This window comes from Hemiscyllium ocellatum, chromosome 27, assembly GCF_020745735.1.
Source record: "Hemiscyllium ocellatum isolate sHemOce1 chromosome 27, sHemOce1.pat.X.cur, whole genome shotgun sequence".
NCBI classification, from domain to species: domain Eukaryota; kingdom Metazoa; phylum Chordata; class Chondrichthyes; order Orectolobiformes; family Hemiscylliidae; genus Hemiscyllium; species Hemiscyllium ocellatum.
Window position 1 is genome coordinate 3,601,774 of NC_083427.1, and position 19,821 is coordinate 3,621,594.

At 39.1% G+C, this 19,821-nt stretch overlaps 1 gene segment (V, D, J or C); it reads right to left on the reverse strand.

The window, feature by feature from the left end:
- LOC132828627 (Ig heavy chain C region, membrane-bound form-like) overlaps positions 1-9,809 on the reverse strand; it is a 48,555-nt gene extending 38,746 nt beyond the window's left edge. The window contains 3 exon segments of the C gene segment in view: positions 345-665; positions 9,362-9,640; positions 9,767-9,809. Coding sequence covers positions 345-665; positions 9,362-9,640; positions 9,767-9,809 — 643 coding nt within the window.
- Between the last annotated feature and the right edge of the window lie 10,012 nt (positions 9,810-19,821).

Sequence of the window (19,821 nt, forward strand, 5' to 3'; positions counted from 1 at the left end):
ACAGTCGGATGGATAAACAGAGACAGAGCAAGACTGACAGTAACAAAGAAATTGATAAAAAGAAAGATTGACATTGAGAGACAGGAAATTTACCACACAGCGATGCTCAATGAATTTAAGTCCAGACGACAATTGAAATCATTATCGCTGACAAGTCATGAAAATGCTGTCCAAGAAATCCCTGCACAATAAAATGTTATTGATATCACTCACTGCACCTAGTTCAAGAATGCTACACTCTCAAATACAGACTACCAGTATAACATTCCATCTCATCCTGTACTGATTACGAATATGACTATCTTTTATGATTGTGAGCTTGTGAGTACATTTAATTTTCTTACCGGATGTTGATCTAACCTCTTTTCTCTGATTACTGTTCGTTGCAGAATGAGAAACATGACAGCTGTACATAGAGCCGCTGCTCCATTCCTGCTGAGATACTTTAAGTAAGCTTGTAGAGCTGAAGTCATTGGTCGACGTTTTCATTGGTGATGTAGTTGTAAAACCAGAACTGATGACATTTTTGTTCTTCTGCCAACTGATCACAATGTTTTTTGGATAGTATCTGCTGATTATACAAATCAGATGTACAAATCCGTTTGCTCTCTGTTCTTCAGTTGCAGAATAAAATAGACTGATGACTGGTGCAGTAGGCTTTAGTCCTAAAATTACAAAAAAAGGAGATTTACTCCCTTTTGTACTTTCGATTAGACTGTTTCTGTGATGTCCTGTTCAATCGATAACTCTCAGATATTACATAAAAGAGATGGTTGTATCTTTATGTCATGTTGCTTAAATAGATGGTTCACAGCGTTTGCCTCATCTTTAACTGTGAGCTGAGCTCCAAACTGCAGAGAGTCACGCAGCATGGAGATAGACCATGTGGTTTAAGTCATCCATGTCATCGGATTTTTTAAATTTGACTAGTTCAATATGCCAATGTTTGGCCTATAACTCTTCAAACCTTTCAATTTATTGTACCCTTCCAAACGCCTTTGAAATTTTGTAACTGTTGCTACAATTTCTTTGGTAGTAGATTCCAGAAACCTACCACATTCTGTGCAAAAAAAAACAAAGGTGCCACTTCGGTCCCTTTAAAACCTTTTCAATGTCACCTTAAACCTATTCCCTCTAGATTTGAACTCCAATATCCTAGGGGAAAAGGTCTTCACCATTTATCTTATCAGTGCTTTTCATGATTTTATAAACAGCTGTAAGGTCACACCTTTAACTCCTCTATTTGGAGACCCCCTGTTTGCATATCTATAAATTCACTGTTTTCTGATACTTAGCTCATCTGCCATTTAAACATTAACTCATGAATTTGTGCAAACTGGAAAATGCATTCCTGGCCAAAATCCTACTTTCCGAATTTGGCGTTTCAAAACCTCTGCTCCCAGTGTCGTAATCGTATACGAAGTATTCATTCTGGATCACCCCTGTGCTTTGTGACCTACCTTTTGTCGTGTCAAACTGTGTCTCACTTTCAAAATTGCTTTTCAGTCCTCAATTTCTCAATGGCTTCACTCAACTCCATCTCTAAAATTTCCTCCAGCTCAAGTCATCTGAGAAATATGTATTCATCTAATACTACGCTCTGGAGAATTCCGAATTATAACTGGCCCAAAATCGATAGCTTTGCTTCTCGTCCCGAAACCTGAGGTTCAGTAATACTCCCTCATATACCTCTTCTCCTTTCTTTAATTTATGTGTGCACTTATTAAATAATGTCTTTTTGTTGAAACTTTACCCAACTTCAAGATATTGATGATATTTGGCGATAATCGGTTTTACATTTCCTGTTTATGGAGAAATTTGATTGCATAGAGTTATCTGGAAATAGTTTTGGGCAGGCATTTCTGAAAAAAAAGGTGTAACTTGAGTTATGATAAATCAACAGAAACGTATTTGCACATCGAATAACGAAAATCTTGAGGTTTTGTTCACGTACTGAGAGGGAGCAAAAATGTCTCTTGTTGAAGTAAAAATCTCTACTACGCCAACTATTGGTTAAAGTTGGCAGAACACATCGATTAATTCCCCATCCTCCAACCGTCTCACTGTTGACAGATGATCACTGAGGATTGGAAATGCACAGTTCACGACCGTTACACAGCGAAAATATTCTCATGCTTTTCACATAGATCGTTTTCAAAATTGTTCTCGTTTAGCTTCTCTAAAATGAACACAGAGTGGTACTCTGAGCGACGCTGCCTTTGGAATGAAGTTCCTAATCTGAAACATCCAACTCCAGCATAATGTAGATCACTTAATATTCCCATTCATGCAGGTAGAAATTTTTTTTAAAAATGCCTTGGTTTCCCAATACACACAAATGGGTTTCTTCCCATTCCGTTTTTGATTTGTTCTCATAAATTTAAAAAATTCTTGTTAAGGAACCAAACCACATTTTCTTGTTCCCTAAACGAAACGAAAATCTGACCGAAATGTTAAAAGCCTGGGATTCCATTTTCAGACTGTGCTGTGCACCAGACGTCTTACAGGAGCCATCAGCAAGATCATGGTGCTTGTTCCTGCAAACAACTCCTGTCTCACGAGTGCCTCAGCTGAGCTGCTGCAATTTCCCCCCAAGTGTATCCTCAACTACTCCGTCATTTTCTTCACTGGTATCCAATCTTTAACTTCATTTAAATTCAACTAGTCCGAACTCTATTTCCCAGAACCAAGATAGCACCATTTCTTGTTCACCAATTAATACATTACCTCAAAGACAGGCAATATTTTATAGCTAATTTTCTCATCCGTGTGTTCAAATCAAGCCAGCCATACTGATACTTCGACAATGCTGTGAGCTGAACACCGTCCTAGTTTCTGTACTGATCCAATCTGCTTTTTTTGTTAATCCCCAAACTCCATCGCTGCAGCAGCGGTCACGTAACACATCACATGAGAAAATATCAAATGTGATATTCTATCAATAATACAACACAATGGCAGCCTATCAAACCACTTCTCGGTTAAGACGTTGATTGGTACTTTCACAGATGAACACTGTTCATGATCTTCCGCAAAGGCAACTTCAACAGATTCTGCATTATTTTCGTACCAAAGTCTCATATCAACACTTGTAGTAACTTCCATGGTGATGGCTGCCTTCATCAGTCAGTATAATACCGGACATCTGCGTAGTAATTGAGTCCAGCCGCAAATCTCATGCAAATGTTTATGTCCTCTCAATCCTGCACTGTGAAAACAATGATTTTCTGACACTTTGCTGTAAGTATCGCAGCTGCAACAGCTCGAATTGAAATTAATTCCGGCTGCGTTGATGCTCAGTATATGCCAAGGCCAGGAGTTTACAAAACTGCTCTTGGCCTTCACCACTCAACTTCCTGCAGGGTGACAAGAATTGGTTGGATACAGGTGACGTCGGAATGACAGGAAACTAGATTGCAGTTAATTCACAATGAGATTTGCGCGAGAGAAAGATATTTCACGGAGACATATCAGACTGAAAATATACATTATGTTTCTTTCTCCACGTTTGCTGCTGGAACTGTTGGGTTTCCTAGAATTTGTCGTTCCTATATTATGGAAGTGTGACCTCATTTCGGGGATGCAGCATGTGAAATGGATTTGAGTAAAGTTTAGAATTGCTCAAGTTGAGTAGTTATTTATGAGAGCAATGTTCAAGTCACCTATCAATAACTAAACGTTCGGGGGAGACAAAAGGAAAAGAAAAGAGAGTTTGCAGAAAATCACACCAAACGTTATGGGAGATTTTATCTGTATAGTAACTGGAAAAGACAGATATACAATGTTATGCCTTAATATGGTGTTGACACAATGTTTTTGAGACAGTTTCTTTGAACTGCATATTCTGGACTTACATTGAGCCTGAATGATGGAATGGAATAGAATTAAGTCAAGACCGCATAGCGTAGACTGGCCCTCCCCAACCACCCCAGCCCCTCACACACGCACATAGTTCTTTACATCAGTAACAATGACGGTGTATCTTGCATGCAATTTGAGGGAGACAGAGCTGGCTCTGAAACAGCTGCTAAAAAAAAGATAAGAAATATTATCACAGCATGGAAGAGAATAGGCTGATGTGAATTGACAGTCGAAAGATTGAACATCAGATCTTTGGGACACATTTCAGATTGCATAATTTTGATCCATCCCAAAAAGTAAGAAAATTCCAAGGTGAGTGTAGTGATTGAAATGTTGCCAGAAAAGTCGATGCCACTGAATCTGAGTTTCCTGTTTTGGGCTATTAACTCTGCACAGTCAGGAAGTCCCAGATGATAGATATAAATACTAGTGTTCAGGATTCTGCTCATTCTGGCAGCTGGCTATAAGCTAGCTGAGTCAGTGTCATATCATATGAACGTGTAAATAAAAGTTGATCTCGTGATTAGATATCAGCCTTCATGGACCAATTTCAGGATGAACCCGCCATTTATGCGTAACTAGCGAGGTTAAAGACAATTTAATGAAGCAAAATTGACATGATTATGCAAAGAAAGATGGCAAGTCAGAGAAATACGCAAACTATCTAAATTTGCTCAAGTGAATGATCAGAAAATTGACAAGAAGCAATATATCAGGGTTTGATAGGAAATAAACAGATAAAGATTTCCTCTAAGTATTTTGAAAAGCAAAGAAATTAACAAAGCGAGCATCATTCATATAGAAAATGAGACAGAAATAGAAATTATTATTGTAAAATAAGGGAGGTGGACAACGAAAAGAACAGTTATCTAATTCAAATAAAAATACAAATAAAAATCTGAGAAACAGCCATAAAACAGCAAATCAGCAGAGAACAGAAGCAGGGAAGTGACATGCACAAGAGAAATTGTCCTGAGTAAATAGATGCAGCTGCGACTGACACCTGCCAGTACGCTCATAACATCACCCCAGTGTCTGATCAGAAAATGCTCGTGAAAGAACTGACTTTTTGACTTTACTGTCACATGATATTCTTGATTCTGAAAGATGTTTTGATTGCAAGATTGATCACTTATCAACTTTATTGGAAAATGGAGTAGACAGCGAGTAAGAAATGACAGACAAGTCAGTTCAAAAGCTGTCATACCAAAATGTTGCATGCTATTGTTGACCTAAATGATGCATTATACTCCAGATGCATTGAATAATTTCAAGCAAATCAGTGTGAATAAAATACACATGATTTTGAGAAAGGGAAATCAGATTTGAAAAATCTCCTGGGTGATCAGGTTAACCCTATAATTAATGGTTGCTGTGTAGGTTGATCATCAGAAGACATTCAACAAAATGCTTCATCCAAGTTGATGAAGACCGAAGAGGTATAATAGTAAAACAGACAGAAGATTAGCTGGGTTGCAGGAATCCCGAATAGGTGTGAATGAGTCATTTTAAGATTGGAAATGGAGTGCAACTATATTGCCACTTACGTCTAAGATGAAGACGTCTACGGTTCACTTGCCAAAGTTGTTGAACTCACAAAAATAGAAGGAGCATAAAGTCATAAACGGGCACAAATATATGACAAAAATATTATAACGGACATGGGGAATACAATGGAAACTTCAGCGTATTGCGGGAAATTGATATAGAAAACCCACTTGACCCGAGGAATAGAGAAAAAAAGTCAAAATTGTGACAGATTGCAGAATGCTCAGGTTCAGCGGCATCATGGCATCATAATGGATGAATCGTTTGAGATTAGTACATACGGACTGTACGTAATTACGGAAAAAATGATGTCATTTATCACAAGAGAAAATGAACACAAATATTTGGCTGTTATTTTTCAGATAGACGAAGGTCATGCGAGATTGCACCTGGAGTTAATGCATCATTTTATTCACCTCATCTACAGGGGATTTAAGAGGATGTTCAGAAAAGGATTGCTAGCGAATTACATGGAATGACTAAGTTGTCTTTTGAGAAATGGTTTTACATCCCTCTTGGCTGAATTAAAACCTGAATGCTGCATGCATGTTGGATATTCCATAATCGGATCTATTAAAAATATGTTTATGAAACATCAGAGGCGACGCTTGGACCATTTCTCAGTAATATAAGAAACATCAAAGGTATCGTAGAGTTAATGTGTAGCAGGAGGTTATAATTGATTTTGTTTTTAAATTACATGCCAAAATGGAGAACATGCTTGGTCTAATTTGCAAATAACTAAAATACATATTGCTAAATCATTCTGAAGTACGTTGGCAAATTTGTGCCAGAGTACCTCTGTGTCGTAAATTTGTTGGACTGGAAATAAATCATAACCCAGTTATGATGCCCTCATCCCATGAGAAAGTTTTACTTCAAAACCAGCGAAACAAATATATTTCAGACACAGAATGTTTATAATACAAGAAGCATGCTCTGCATTGGTGAAAATGAAAGGAATTGCCAATAAAAAATTCAAAGAAAAAATGATCTATTACAGTGAAAAAAAAACTAAGACGACTGGTAAAAATGATAGAGCTCTTTAAATACTGACAGAAATAGTAATGAAATAACAATTTGGAAACAGTGAAAGTAATTAGCTGCAAGGTCATTAATGTAGGTATTTAATTCATATTTCTGGGCAATTTCGAAAAGTAAAAATATATATAATTTCTCTTTGAATGCAACTGACAAAGACAGTAACACCCTGGTGGTATGCACTGTTTTCCGTGAGAGAAAGCAAGTATAAAATTATCCATGAAAACTGCTGCCGGCCATTTCAGAGAAATACGGTTAATACTCGATTTTCATCAGTTCACCACTCAATCAAATGATTAATCAACTATTAATTGAATAACATAACGGTACGTATATACAAGAGTGGAATCAGTTTTGGCAATAATACATTTCGAGGCGAAGTAACTGTTTTGGCAAACAATTTCTTAAGTGGTCAAGTTGCATGAAGCACAGAAATGGAGGAAAACAATTGTCTCACTGCAATCTTTCCTGTATCCTAGAAATTTTCCCAACAAAAATTATCGTTCTCTCTTTGTGATGACATCTTGTATATCCTTTTTTTTCACTACAATCTTCTTTTCTCCGTTTTCCTTCAGACCTCTCTGGCAACACTGGGGATCAGACTAATTCCTGGGACAGCAGGATTACTTGTTAAGAGTGACTGACTCGGTTAGGAGCATATTCACTGGAGTTGAAAGGAATGAAGAAACGCTCACAGAAGTCTTTAAGCTCTAATAAGATAAAGAGAATTTTTTTTTACCTAACAAATGATTTTCTGCGAGAGAAATTAGTTTGGGCCAAGACATTATTTGCTTTCGACAGGATTCAGATGTACCTCTTCGGGCTAAATGAATAAGACAGCATGGGGAGAAAGAGGGTACTGAATTGAATGATCTGCCAGAATCATATTGAATGACAGAGCAGGCTCAAAGAGTCAAATGGTTTTCTGTTACTCACATTTTTAATATTTCCATGTATGATATGGAGGTATACTTTTTCGAGTTAATATAACTTGTCACTCTGTTGAGCTGATTTGTTGTCCTGTAAAAATCACTGTATACTTTCCTAACGGGAAAATGACAAACGGTTATTTGCTTAGGTGGCTCCATTCAGATTTGAAGTTGGAACACGTTTTAACATTTTTTTTCTGTATATTATAGCCTTTGCAGCCAGCATCAGAGGATTGTTGCTTTGGCCGAGAAGAATGCTTCCCAAGTAGAACAAGTGATCTCTGTGGTGGTAAAAATGGCCCTGTTAATAAATGTCAACAGGTTTGTAAAATTCATTTGGCTGTCATTTTAGCCACTGTAGGGGAACGTGATATTGCATAAATATTAGGTTTTCATGTTCACTAAAGCTCGCAGGTAAATAACTAAGTTACCTGTCATAAACACAGTCAGTTATAATTAATAAATAATTTTAGGAAATTTGTCCTCACGCTAACATCACACTGCTGGATGTTCTAAATATTCAGTTGCAGAGGACATTACCCTCTGAAGTGAAATTATTCCGTGCACCCTAAAGATGCAGTAACGGCAGTTTCTTCATTTTCATATTATTCTATGAATGCTTAAATTGAAAAAGTTGATGTCAGTTTGAGTGGAGTGAATGGTTCGTATTGTGGGACTGTTACAAAGGCAAAGCCCTACTTCTGTTTTGGCATTCTCTGTCAATTGTTAACCACTTACGTGGATTTCGCCTCAGATCACCTGCACTAATAACTGATGTATCCAAGCATGCAAAAGGAAGGTTACTGTATCGCAAAAACAATGCCTCTGTGCACAACTCAATTCATTGATGCTACTCATTTTGATGTGTTGACTAAATTCTGGCGTTACGTGAGATCAAGACAGAACGTTTTGAACAGACAAGTTGTTTGGTTCGATTAAAAGAAAGGAAGCAGACAACACGAAGTGTAACGAGTGAGCCAATGACCAGCAACCTATTGCACTCTAAGCAACAAATATTGAACAAATAGGCATAACATTCATTTTAAAGTTAAACTGACAGTTGACACTGAAACTACAGTTGCCTTAAAATTATCGAATATTCGACACAACCTTGCACACAACAAGCTTCGAACTATAGATGTACTTGCGACAATGTTGATGCAATCGATATTATTTTACATAATAAGGTTGTCTTTTGAAACACGTTAAAATTAGACACAATAAAAAAAGTTAGCAAAAAATCTCCGTCAATGCCGACTTATATTACTTGTTTGAATTAGTTATTCTGTGCATCTGTGGCGCACTGGCAAACCTTAATTCTGGGTAACTAAGTAGGCTGTTTCGTTTGTAACAACTTAATTCCATTATCTACTCACATAACCATCTTACGTTCTCTATGCTAAGTTGGCTATCTGTTCAAATTGTTATTTTTTTTCCCATTTAAGTTATATACTTAAACATATATTTATCCTTGAGAAAAATCTGAACATGAGATTAATCTAAGACAAATACATCACAGCACAAATATTTGAGTCGATGGGAAGATGCTCTGTTTCGCCAATTATGCAATTGTGCCTGTTTAACCAGAATAATAATCCTTTACAAGCCATCAACAAAATCATAGAGAGATTAAGTAAGGGAGGAAACTTACCAGGTTTCACAGTCAGAACGGTGCCACTCCCTTTTTGGTAGTAGAACAGACAACTATGTCCAGTTAGTCACAGTGACATATCTCATTGCAAAAAAATAATTGGTCGCACATAACTGTAAGTCGAACAGCAGCTCTGATCATCTTAGTGTCTCTTCTCTGGATTTGGCCGCTAAATATTGCTAGCAGTCATTTGAAATCGTCTTCTGCTATTCCAGGTGACATTTGATGGCCTCAAAGTGAATGTCGAGTGTTGAAAAGACAAGTCAAGCCCAATTTATTTCTCGGGAGATTTGATGGCGTTTTTGCATTAGTAGAACGTCAGGTTCATTACTGTGATCGTCACATGCCCCACAGGTATACGTGCCACTGTCCTCAACTCTCAGATCACTAATTTTCAGAGAAAAGGATGATAATCCCTCGTTCACTGATTCAACATATCGTTCACGAATTGATATTCTCTCCTCGTTTGTTGAGCCCAATTTTGTCCAATACCAGTCTGTGTTGTACAATCCGTAGTTAGCATCTCTTAGGACGCAGTTGATGGTTAAAGTTTCGCCCGACGTTTTTGTTGCTGATCTCGGTGTTTGGTCGACCCTTGAAGTTAATACATCTGGATGGGGAAAAGTATATTTAATGCATAAAATTCGTCGATAAATAGGAGAGTTTTTAGACAAGGACATTTCAGTAACGTAAATGTGATTTTAGTTAAATAATCGTTATGAGAAACAACACTGACTTGGTAACCTGGTTAAAAGGACTGAAAGCAAGAAAATATTCATTTTTTATGCGCCAGCAGATAGAACACTTTTACAGAGCCGAAGCCAGATTTCAATACCATCTATCCTCTGAAACGTGTGTGTTGGAGCATCGACCTTATAAACCTTACGCGATTATCTTTATTTGCATGGTGTGGAAGAAGAAACCAATTGCGTTGATTATAGGTCACGGGTTGTGACGGGCTGAGTTTGGTGCCCACTAAGCATCTGGATGAGTGGAGCTGGAAGAGCACAACAGTTCAGGCAGCATCCGAGGAGCAGTAAAATCGACGTTTCGGGCTAAAGTCCTTCATCAGGAATAAAGGCAGAGAGCCTGAAGGGTGGAAAGATAAGCTAGAGGAGGGTGGGGGTGGGGAGAAAGTAGCATAGAGTACAATAGGTGAGTGGGGGAGGGGATGAAGGCGATAGGTCAAGGAGGAGGGTTGAGTGGATAGGTGGAAAAGAAGATAGGTAGGTAGGACAACTCATGGGACAGTGCTGAGCTAGAAGTTTGGAACTAGGGTGAGGTGGGGGAAGGGGAAATGAGGAAACTGTTGAAGTCCACATTGATACCCTCGGGTTGAAGTGTTCCGAGGCGGAAGATGAGGCGTTCTTCCTCCAGGCGTCTGGTGGTGATGGAGCGGAGGTAAAGGAGGCCCAGGACCTCCATGTCCTCGGCAGAATGGGAGGGGGAGTTGAAATGTTGGGCCACTATGTGGTGTGGTTGATTGGTGCGGGTGTCCCGGAGATGTTTCCTAAAGCACTCTGCTAGGAGGCGTCCAGTCTCCCCAGTGTAGAGGAGACCGCACCAGTAGAGCAACTGATATAACAATAGAGTAACTGATATTGGTGGATGTGCAGGTAAAACTTTGATGGATGTGGAAGGCTCCTTTGGGGCCTTGGATGGAGGTGAGGGATAAGGTGTGGGCGCAGGTTTTGCAATTCCTGCGGTGGCAGGGGAAGGTGCCAAGATGGGAGGGTGGGTTGTAGGGGCACGTGGACCTGACCAGGTAGTTACGGAAAGAACGGTCTTTGCGGAAGACAAAAGGGGTGGGGAGGGAAATATATCCCTGGTGGTTGGGTCTTTTTGGAGGTGGCGGAAATGTCAGCAGATGATTTGGTGTATGCGAAGGTTGGTAGGGTGGAAGGTGAGCACCAGGGGAGTTCTTCCTTGTTGCGGTTGGAGGGGTGGGGTCGGAGGGCAGAGGTGTGGGATGTGGAAGAGATGCATTGGAGGGCATCTTTAACCACGTGGAAAGGGAAATTGCGGTCTCTAAAGATGGAGGCCATCTGTGGTGGAACTGGTCCTCCTGGGAGCAGATCTGGTGGAGGCAGAGGAATCTAGAATACAGGATGGCATTTTTGCAAGAGGTAGGGTGCGAAGAGGTGTAATCCAGGTAGCTGTGGGAGTCGGTGAGTTTGTAAAAAAGTGTCAGTGTCAGGTCGGTCATCCTTAATGGAGATGGAGATGTCCAGGAAGGGGAGGAAAGTGTTAGAGATGGTCCAGGTAAATTTAAGGTCAGGGTGGAATGTGTTGGGGAAGTTGATGAATTGCTTAACCTCCTCGCGGGACACGAGGTGCGGCCAATGCAGTCATCAATGTAGTGGACGAAGAGGTGGGGAGTGGTGCCAGTGCATGTGAACATATTAGTAAAGTAATGAAGTAAACAATTCATTATAGATTTAGTAAATTTCCACACATCATGCCTGATGACGTGTTAAATTTCCTTCTTTATTAACTTGATGATTTTTGAATTTCTTATCCGTGAACGTCTGCAATGATAAGACAGCGAACTCATGCTCAAAGGCCATAGTTGAATAATTCCGATTGAAATCACACACACAGTGCACTCTGACAACGGAGTGGCCACCCAGCCGTGTCTATGAATGCCAAACTGGTCTGAGATATGACAATAGAAACATGTCACATGTTTGGTGTCTCCCTTTCGTTCATAATCTAGTCTGAAATATTTATTGAAATTAAGAATATCTTTGAACATTTAAATAGTACTGAAAATAAATGTTGACCTTTATGAATTCAAAATTCAGAAGTGAAGAGTAAAGATTCAAAAAGAACAGAACACTGCAAAGATAAAAAAAAACAAGAGACGATAGCCAGCAGGTTTACAAATGGATGGAAACATCAAGCAGGATTTGCTTCTGTGGAAATTTGTGTTGACCTCGGTTTCAGCGATTTGGATGTCAACCTAAAGTGAGTGCTCTTGAAATTTGAATAATGTATTCAAGTACACATTTTGATTAACAATTTAGGAAAAAAAAATCAAAGAGAAAACGATAAAATGGCGCAATTATCTTTAAGTCACGATTACTTGTGGGAATTTTGCAGTCTTTATACAAAAGAGCAATGGTATTCCTTTGAATTAGCAGACGTCTGATGCTTTGGAATGGAAGGACTTTTTAGAGAATATCTTTAAAGCATGATAGGACTCTAAAAATAAACACATGAAATTCCAGTTCATTTTTAAAAATTATGAAATCAGCACAAATCAGAACAAATGACTAATTTAAAATGTACTGAAGATAATATACCATATTTCGACAATTTAGTTTTCGAATCCACCCGAGAGTATGAAGATTATAATTTCAAAGCCGACATCAGAGATTCTGTATAATGACGACTGGCATGTGGATATACCGGTACGGGGAATGCATAAATTTGTTATTTTCGTTGCTCAAAGACCGAAGAGTGGTATGCTGGCCCAGTGGTTAGCACTGCTGCCTCGCAATGTCTGGGTCCTGCGTTTGATTCCCACCTCACGCGAATGTCTCTGTGGAGTTTGCGCATTTGCCCGCGTCTGCGTGAGTTTCCTCCCACATTCCCAAAATGTGCAGGCCAGGTGAATTGGCCAAGCTAAATTTCCCATAATGTTAGGTACATTATTCAGTGGGAGGTTGGGTGGGATATTCTTCAGAGGGTTGGTGTGGACTTCATGGACCAAAGGGCCAGTTTCCACACTGTGATCTCATCTAAACTAAAAGAAAATATGTATTTTCAATAGATACGTATGAAATACAGGACAGGGGGTCCTTTTATACTTAGAGGAAAAATACCTTCGTGAAGTTGCTGAGTATAGAAACACATGCCATGCATACACTTTGGCAGATGGGGAAAAGACATATAATCGCAGACAGGGTAGTGTCCCTGTATTATTTTCCAGTCTTGTAATTTTCATGTGATATTTCCTCAGATGGACTCCCAATAAAACTAATGACGTGAAGTTTTGATAATACTGTTCTACGAGTTTGCTGCTGAGGGTGCTGTTGAGCATTTCAAGTGTATTACATTTGCTTTTCTTCAGTGCAGAATATCCAGTATTATTGCATGTGGCGATCATTCATAGAACATCATACAGTTATACAGCATGGAAATAGACCCTTCAGTCCACTCGTGCATGTATCCTAAACAGAACTGCACCAATTTTCCAGTTTGTTTCTCATATTCCTCTGAAATTTTACTATTCATGCACCTGCCCAACTGTGTTTTAAATGTTAAATTTCCACCTACCTCTACCACTTCATTATGGACCAGAAAATCCACCCTTGACATACGTTAAGAAGCTAGTCAAGACCTTAACATTTGAATGTTTTGAAGGCAAGTACTCAGCGTTGCATTCTGGAAGTAATTTGATCGTCAAAACCACCAGTTGTGTATTATAGCAAAATATAACAGGGAAAAGATGAAGTTGATTAACTTAATTCTAAGGAAGACTTAATGGCATAATAGATGATATAACTACTGAACGATAACAGTTCCAATAAAGTAATATTTCATAAACTCACCCCTGTCAAAATGAAAATTCAGAAAAATCGTTTCTTTGAAAGACAATTCTCCTGTCTAGGAGGAGAAGCATCTGGAGAAAATAATAGGGAAATGTGTATTTCAGCTTGCATCCAGCTTCAAGATCTGGCAACTGCTTGCACTGAAAACCTAAAACTAAATATCTTGGTTGACTGGGATACAGCCCCAACCATTTGGGCTACTTCGATTGTTCATGTTTTCTTTAAAGAATTACCTAAGACCTCATAAGCTGTTTACTTTCTTGGCTTTCAATAGGTAGAAACACCCCTCGGTCTTAAAACCTCCCTTCAAAATAAAAGATGAAAATACGCATATAAAGCCATAACAACGTCACAAATTCCTCTGGCATTACATTCCATCCATGCACCACCCTGCCTGTGTGAAGTTTATTCCTCGGGTCTCTTTCAATTCTTTCTCCTCTCATTTTCAAACCTCTAGTTTTAGAACTCCCTTACCCTCGGGCAAAGACCTTGGCTATTCACGTTATCTGCGCCCCTCATGATTTTATGTACACTGAAAAGGTCACCCTGCAGCCTCGCACAAACTTTCAGCCCAAATAAAAACCCTCGAACACAACCTTGTTCTGCCTTGTAACAAAGAGCCAATTTTGTGTCCGTGGGTGGCAGCAGAGAATATTATTATAACTGGAGGTCTGTGATCAGATGAATTGCTGAAAGAAAGAACATGGTGGCGGAGGAATAGAAGCACAGTATGTAGGCTCCTCAGCCCTGAAGCCGGTTTCTTTTCTACTCCATTCTTCTTTATTTTTCTCTTTTTCTGTTTTTAATCCTTTTCAATTAGCATACACAGTATAGATGATAAGAAATTCATTATATCTTCATTTAAAAGATTCAGCTGAGAGTTTTTTCTCAGTGGTGGTTTCTTCTGGTCTTTCCCTGCATGTTGCACTTGGCCTGCAGCGTGGTCTCTGATGGAGCGCCATGTTGCGAAGGTGCTGGTGTTTGACGGAGGTGGACAAAGTTAAAAATCATATAACACCAGATTATAGTCCAACATATTTATTTGGAAGTATTAGGTTTTGAAGCACTGCTTCTTTGTCAGGTAGATGTGGAGCAGGATCATAACACACGCAATTTATAGCAAAACATGAAAGTATCATGCAACTGAAACGACATATTGATCATCCCAGATTGCTGTTAAGTCTTTCATCTTTTAGCATGAGTTGCAGGTTTACACTCATTAATATATAAATATCAGAACTTCTCAGTGACATCTCAACTCAGACACTGCATTAAAGTTGAGGTTAGAGTCTGTCTGTATCACGCATTCACAGTCACACGCACATAGTCTCAAACACTGTCTCGCTCATGCACTCACACACATGGGGTGAATTTGCATTTGCAGAATTGCATTTGCAGACACGATTTATTTTGCTCAAAAAGCATACATTTTTTCAGGCAGTTAATGCAGGCAGTCACTCCATTTTATAAATTCGTACTTCGGAAATAGAACCACTCAGACTCAAGATTGGGATAAAGAGAATGTGTGATTCTTAGCTTTCATGAAACTGATTGTCCCGGTTTGAATTCTCGACGGCGGTCTGACTCAATCATAATCTTCAGCAAATGCTTCCGACTTGATATTCCAATGTGTCGGCGTATTATTTTATCAATGGGTGGCAGACTTACCCAGTCCAGTGATCTGGCAGTCCGCGTAATTTTACGTGGGGTTCTTGGCAGTCTTTCTGTGGAGGCTTTCAGCCCCATGGAGCAGCGCCCCGACGTTTCAGTTTTCATCCCATCGTGTCACTCTCGTCGTGGATGTTGTTCTCATTTCGATTGGATCTGTTGTCTCTTGATAGGATTCCTTCAAGACCAGGAGCCCTTGAATGGACTTTAACGAACTTTGTCTTTTATTTACTTCTTGTAACTTATTACTTTATCACGATTTCTGTCATTAGTCAAGGCGCCATGGCAGGGCTACTTAAAGTACAAATGAGAAGAAACTCTAAATTCTAAATACGACTGAATTGTGCACAAATGTTATTTGTTCATCAGCTTGTATCCAGTTCAATGATCAAAGATATAATGCTTTCTCTGGACAGACGTGATGAAAGTGTGGCTAGTAGAACATTGTTAGATTTGAGAATATTTTGGGGACAGTAGTTATAATATCATTGTGATGTCCTCAGCTGTGGATTTCTGAAATTCAACCTTTACAAAAAGTCTAATTGGATGGCTGACTTGAATACTCCGATCAGAAGAACACATTGGTTTCCCGCAATTCAGTGATCAAGAAGACCTCCAGTTTACCTAGAAACTATCCTCTTTCTGCGAGGCAAAGGTCAAGAATGTGGTTGAATACACTCGTATTTACTGCATGAATTCAGTTCCACCTACTTGGGAGTTCGACACTATCAAAGGCAAATCTGACCAAAATCTACACAAACGCAAACAAAACTTATTGGACTGTAGCAAACGCATTTGTTATCTTCAAGAGTCACGACAGTCAGTGGTTTCACCGGTTTCATTAATTTCAACGTTGTCTGTTTTGGTTTTGCTCAGTCAGAGTCTGCTTCTGTCCCTTCAACTTTTCATGTTCCATCTTGAAGATTTTATCGTCCCGTTTTTATTGTTGTTTGAGAAAGTCGAGACATAATTCTATATTTTTGCAAAATATCATTTGTACAGTTAATTCATCATTCATCGATAGAAAAAATGTTTCCCATAAGTCTGTTTCTTGCATGTTTCAAATTTCAAGTTTTGTCCAAATATTCACTCCAAGAGTGTGCAGTCTGAAGTTTATTAACAAGCTTTCGTTGGGACTTATGGTGAATCCTTCTCAAAATCTGTATAGGAAACATTGATAAACATTTGCTTATTTAAGAACCTCTTTAAAGAAGGAACTCGATTTGTTAGTCATAACGAATCATAGAGTCATGCAGCAGAGAAGCAGACCCTTCAATCTAACTATTCTATGTCAAGCATGATCCCAAGATGAATTCGTCCCACCGACTTGCTCCTGACCCATATCTGACCAAACCTTTCCTCTTATCTTCTCAGCCAAATATCTTTCAATCATTGTAATTTTATCCACATTCATCACATCCTCAGGAAGTTCATTCACTATGAGAATCTCACACCGTAAACAAAATCCTCATGTCTTTTTTTAAAGATCTCCTCTCAACTTTAAAAATGTACCCCCTAGGATTGAATTCCCACATCTTTGAGTAACTCAACATTAACTCTACTTTTTCCCCTCATTACTTTGCAAACTTCCATTAGGTCGCCTCTCAACCTGCTGTGCTCAACTGAAGAGTCCCGGCCAATCCAGCCTTTCGTTCTAATTCACACCTTGCAAAGTCAGCAGCAACCTGGGCAAATCAAGGCAGATGCAATATAATTTGTTTCAATGTGAAGCTATTCAAATTGGAAGCAAAAAACAAGAAATACCATTACTACCCGAATGACTGTAAATTGGCAGAGTAAACTGTTCAGCAGGACCTGAGGCGGCACAGTGGCTTAGTGGTTAGCTTAGTTGTCTCATAGCCCCAGTGATCGAAATCCAGTATTCATGACTTTGAGGTGGAATCTCCTGGTAGCCAACGTAGAAGCAGGGAATTGCAGCTTTTCCCAAATGTCCCTCTGGTGCCATTCGAGACCAAAAATACTCGCTGGGTCTTCCATTATGAATGCCAGTCACCAATGCTCAATTGTAGGAAGGATGTTCTCAACTTGGAGACACCCACGTCTTATAATACCTTCACTGTAGAAACTGTCCATTAGGCCCCACAAGTCCAGACCAATTCTACAAAGAGCACGACTCACCCCCATGACTTATGCACTTATCCTATGCATCCCTGTCCACTATGGGCAATTTAACATGACCAAACCAACAAAATTACACGTCCTTGGAATGTGAGAGGAAATCTGAACACCTAGAGGGAACTCCCGGAGTCACGAGGAAAATGTGCAAAACCCACACAACCAGTCGCCAAGGCTGGAATTAAACGCTGTCCATTAGCACTCTGAGGCAGCTAAGCTGACTACTGAGCTACCGTGCCGCCCCAGATTCCACTCTAAGTTGTCCTCTCTTAATTTACAGTCATTCAGGTAGTAATGTTCCTTCTTGTTTTGCACTTCCAGAGTGAATAAGCTCTCATTTATCCAAACTATGCTGTGTCTGCCATTAATTTACACTCTCACCCTGTCCAGATCATACTGGAGGATCGCTGCATACTCGTCACAGTTCAGCCTCCCACCGAAGTAGGTATCATTTTCATACTTTGTGTTGTTATATTTTGTTCCCTCATCCAAATAATTAATATTTATTGTGAATAGTTGAGGTCATAGTACCGATCGCGGTGGCAACCTATTAGTTACTGCCTGACAATTTGAAAATGACCTATTAATTCCAAATCTTTGCTTCCTCTCTGCCAACGAGTTTACTCTGCATCTCGCCCAATCTCACGCTTAAAAAAAGACAAATAAATGTTTTCAAGCCATCACGTTCTTACAGAGTGTATCTCTGATAGGTAGGTTCTTGATTCGTAAGGGGTCCAGAGTTACAACAAGAGAATAGTGTTAAGACATGTAACAGCCATGATCAAATGGTGGAGCAAACTCAAATAGGCTGACGACCTTACTTAAGTCTTGCATGCTATGGTCTTAAGGCTGAAGATTGATTTGTTATGCATGCTCCTTTCCAGTATTGTGATTACACTCAGTTTGGGTTGTTAATTCTGCTCTAATGTTTCAAAAACTTTTTTTTACTACTTATTCCTCCACTTGACGGGCGCACACAGAACCTAACATTAAGTCAGCTCACAAAAAAAACAATGCACAGAACGTTCACATCTTCTCCAAAATGCCCTTAAATGTCTCGCTTCTGAATCTACAGCCGCTCATTTTCCGTGGGTTCTTACTCCAACCATACCATTTTCATGGCTTGGCCAGGAATGCTTGGAATTCCTAATAATGTGGGAAATTTCATACAGAGGCTAATTTAAGATGCATTATTAAATTAGGACGCTTTTGTAGAATATTAAACAAGGAAAATATATCACAGGGATTATGTAATCATAATTAAAATGAACCATTGAGATTATAACGTCGTTATTTTATATATATATTTTACACTTCAGTGCCTACAAGAATTAGCAGTGTTTATGAAGCTCTCGATTCAGCACGTGATGGGGGAAAAGTCCTGTGCAAATGCAAGTTATTTTGTATATTTAATGAATGTCATTACTGCACGCACACGTCTTCATTTCTTATATTCTGTAAGAGAACAAAATTAAACATTCTGAATAACAGTAGTCCGTGAAATACATCAATATTTCAAACGTTATTAGGTGTTTCAAATTAAAGATTTCAAACGCTTAAATATTCCGAAGTTAAATATGAACTGGAGTTCAGACAATCAATATTTGTGCTGTTCTCCACAACATGCAGGCAGATTCGTTCCAATGCCACATTTAACCAAACGTTATTGTATCACAATGTAACTAAAAGACGGAACTAGCTCGTTTTCTAGTCATTTATTGCCATTACCTCCCTGCTCCCATATAATTAATAATGAACAAGAAAGAACTTGGAATCACTGAATTCGATCGGGAAACTTTGCTAAATAGGAGATACAATAACTTCTCCTAATTATCTGTTCCAATATAAGCAAACCACTGGACACATCCCTGGCAAAAGGCAAATTCTTCAGAAAGCAGCTTTTGTCTCCCATGCAATGCAGCAGCTCAGGAAGAGAACCCCCAATCCGCACCTCCCATTCCCAAGCGTTAGGCTGTAATCGAGAGAGGGAGAAATAACTTTCACTACTTCAAGACCCCAATAGCAACTGTCGAAAGCTAAACTTAACATCTTGGATCTGTGTGTGAGAACTTGAACATGCCCATTCAGGCTGCTTCCATTGCGCCAGCTTTTTTTAAAAATCAAAACAACGAAGACATCACAACTAGTTAATCTTCTCTTAGACTGCTTTGCACCTGTCCACCAATCTTCCTCTCTGTTAAACAAACCAGAACAAAACACACCTTTTAAAGCCACAACAGCATCACACTTCATAATATCAGGGGGAAAACTTGCATATTTCTGTCAGAAAATCACTGTCACAAACATTCTGATATTGAAAAGGAAGAGGTATTGAGCGTTTAAAAAAAAAACAAGACAGCTAAGTCCCCAGACCATAATGGGACCTATTCCAAAATATTCTGCGAGGCAGGAGAACAAATTTCTGCAACAT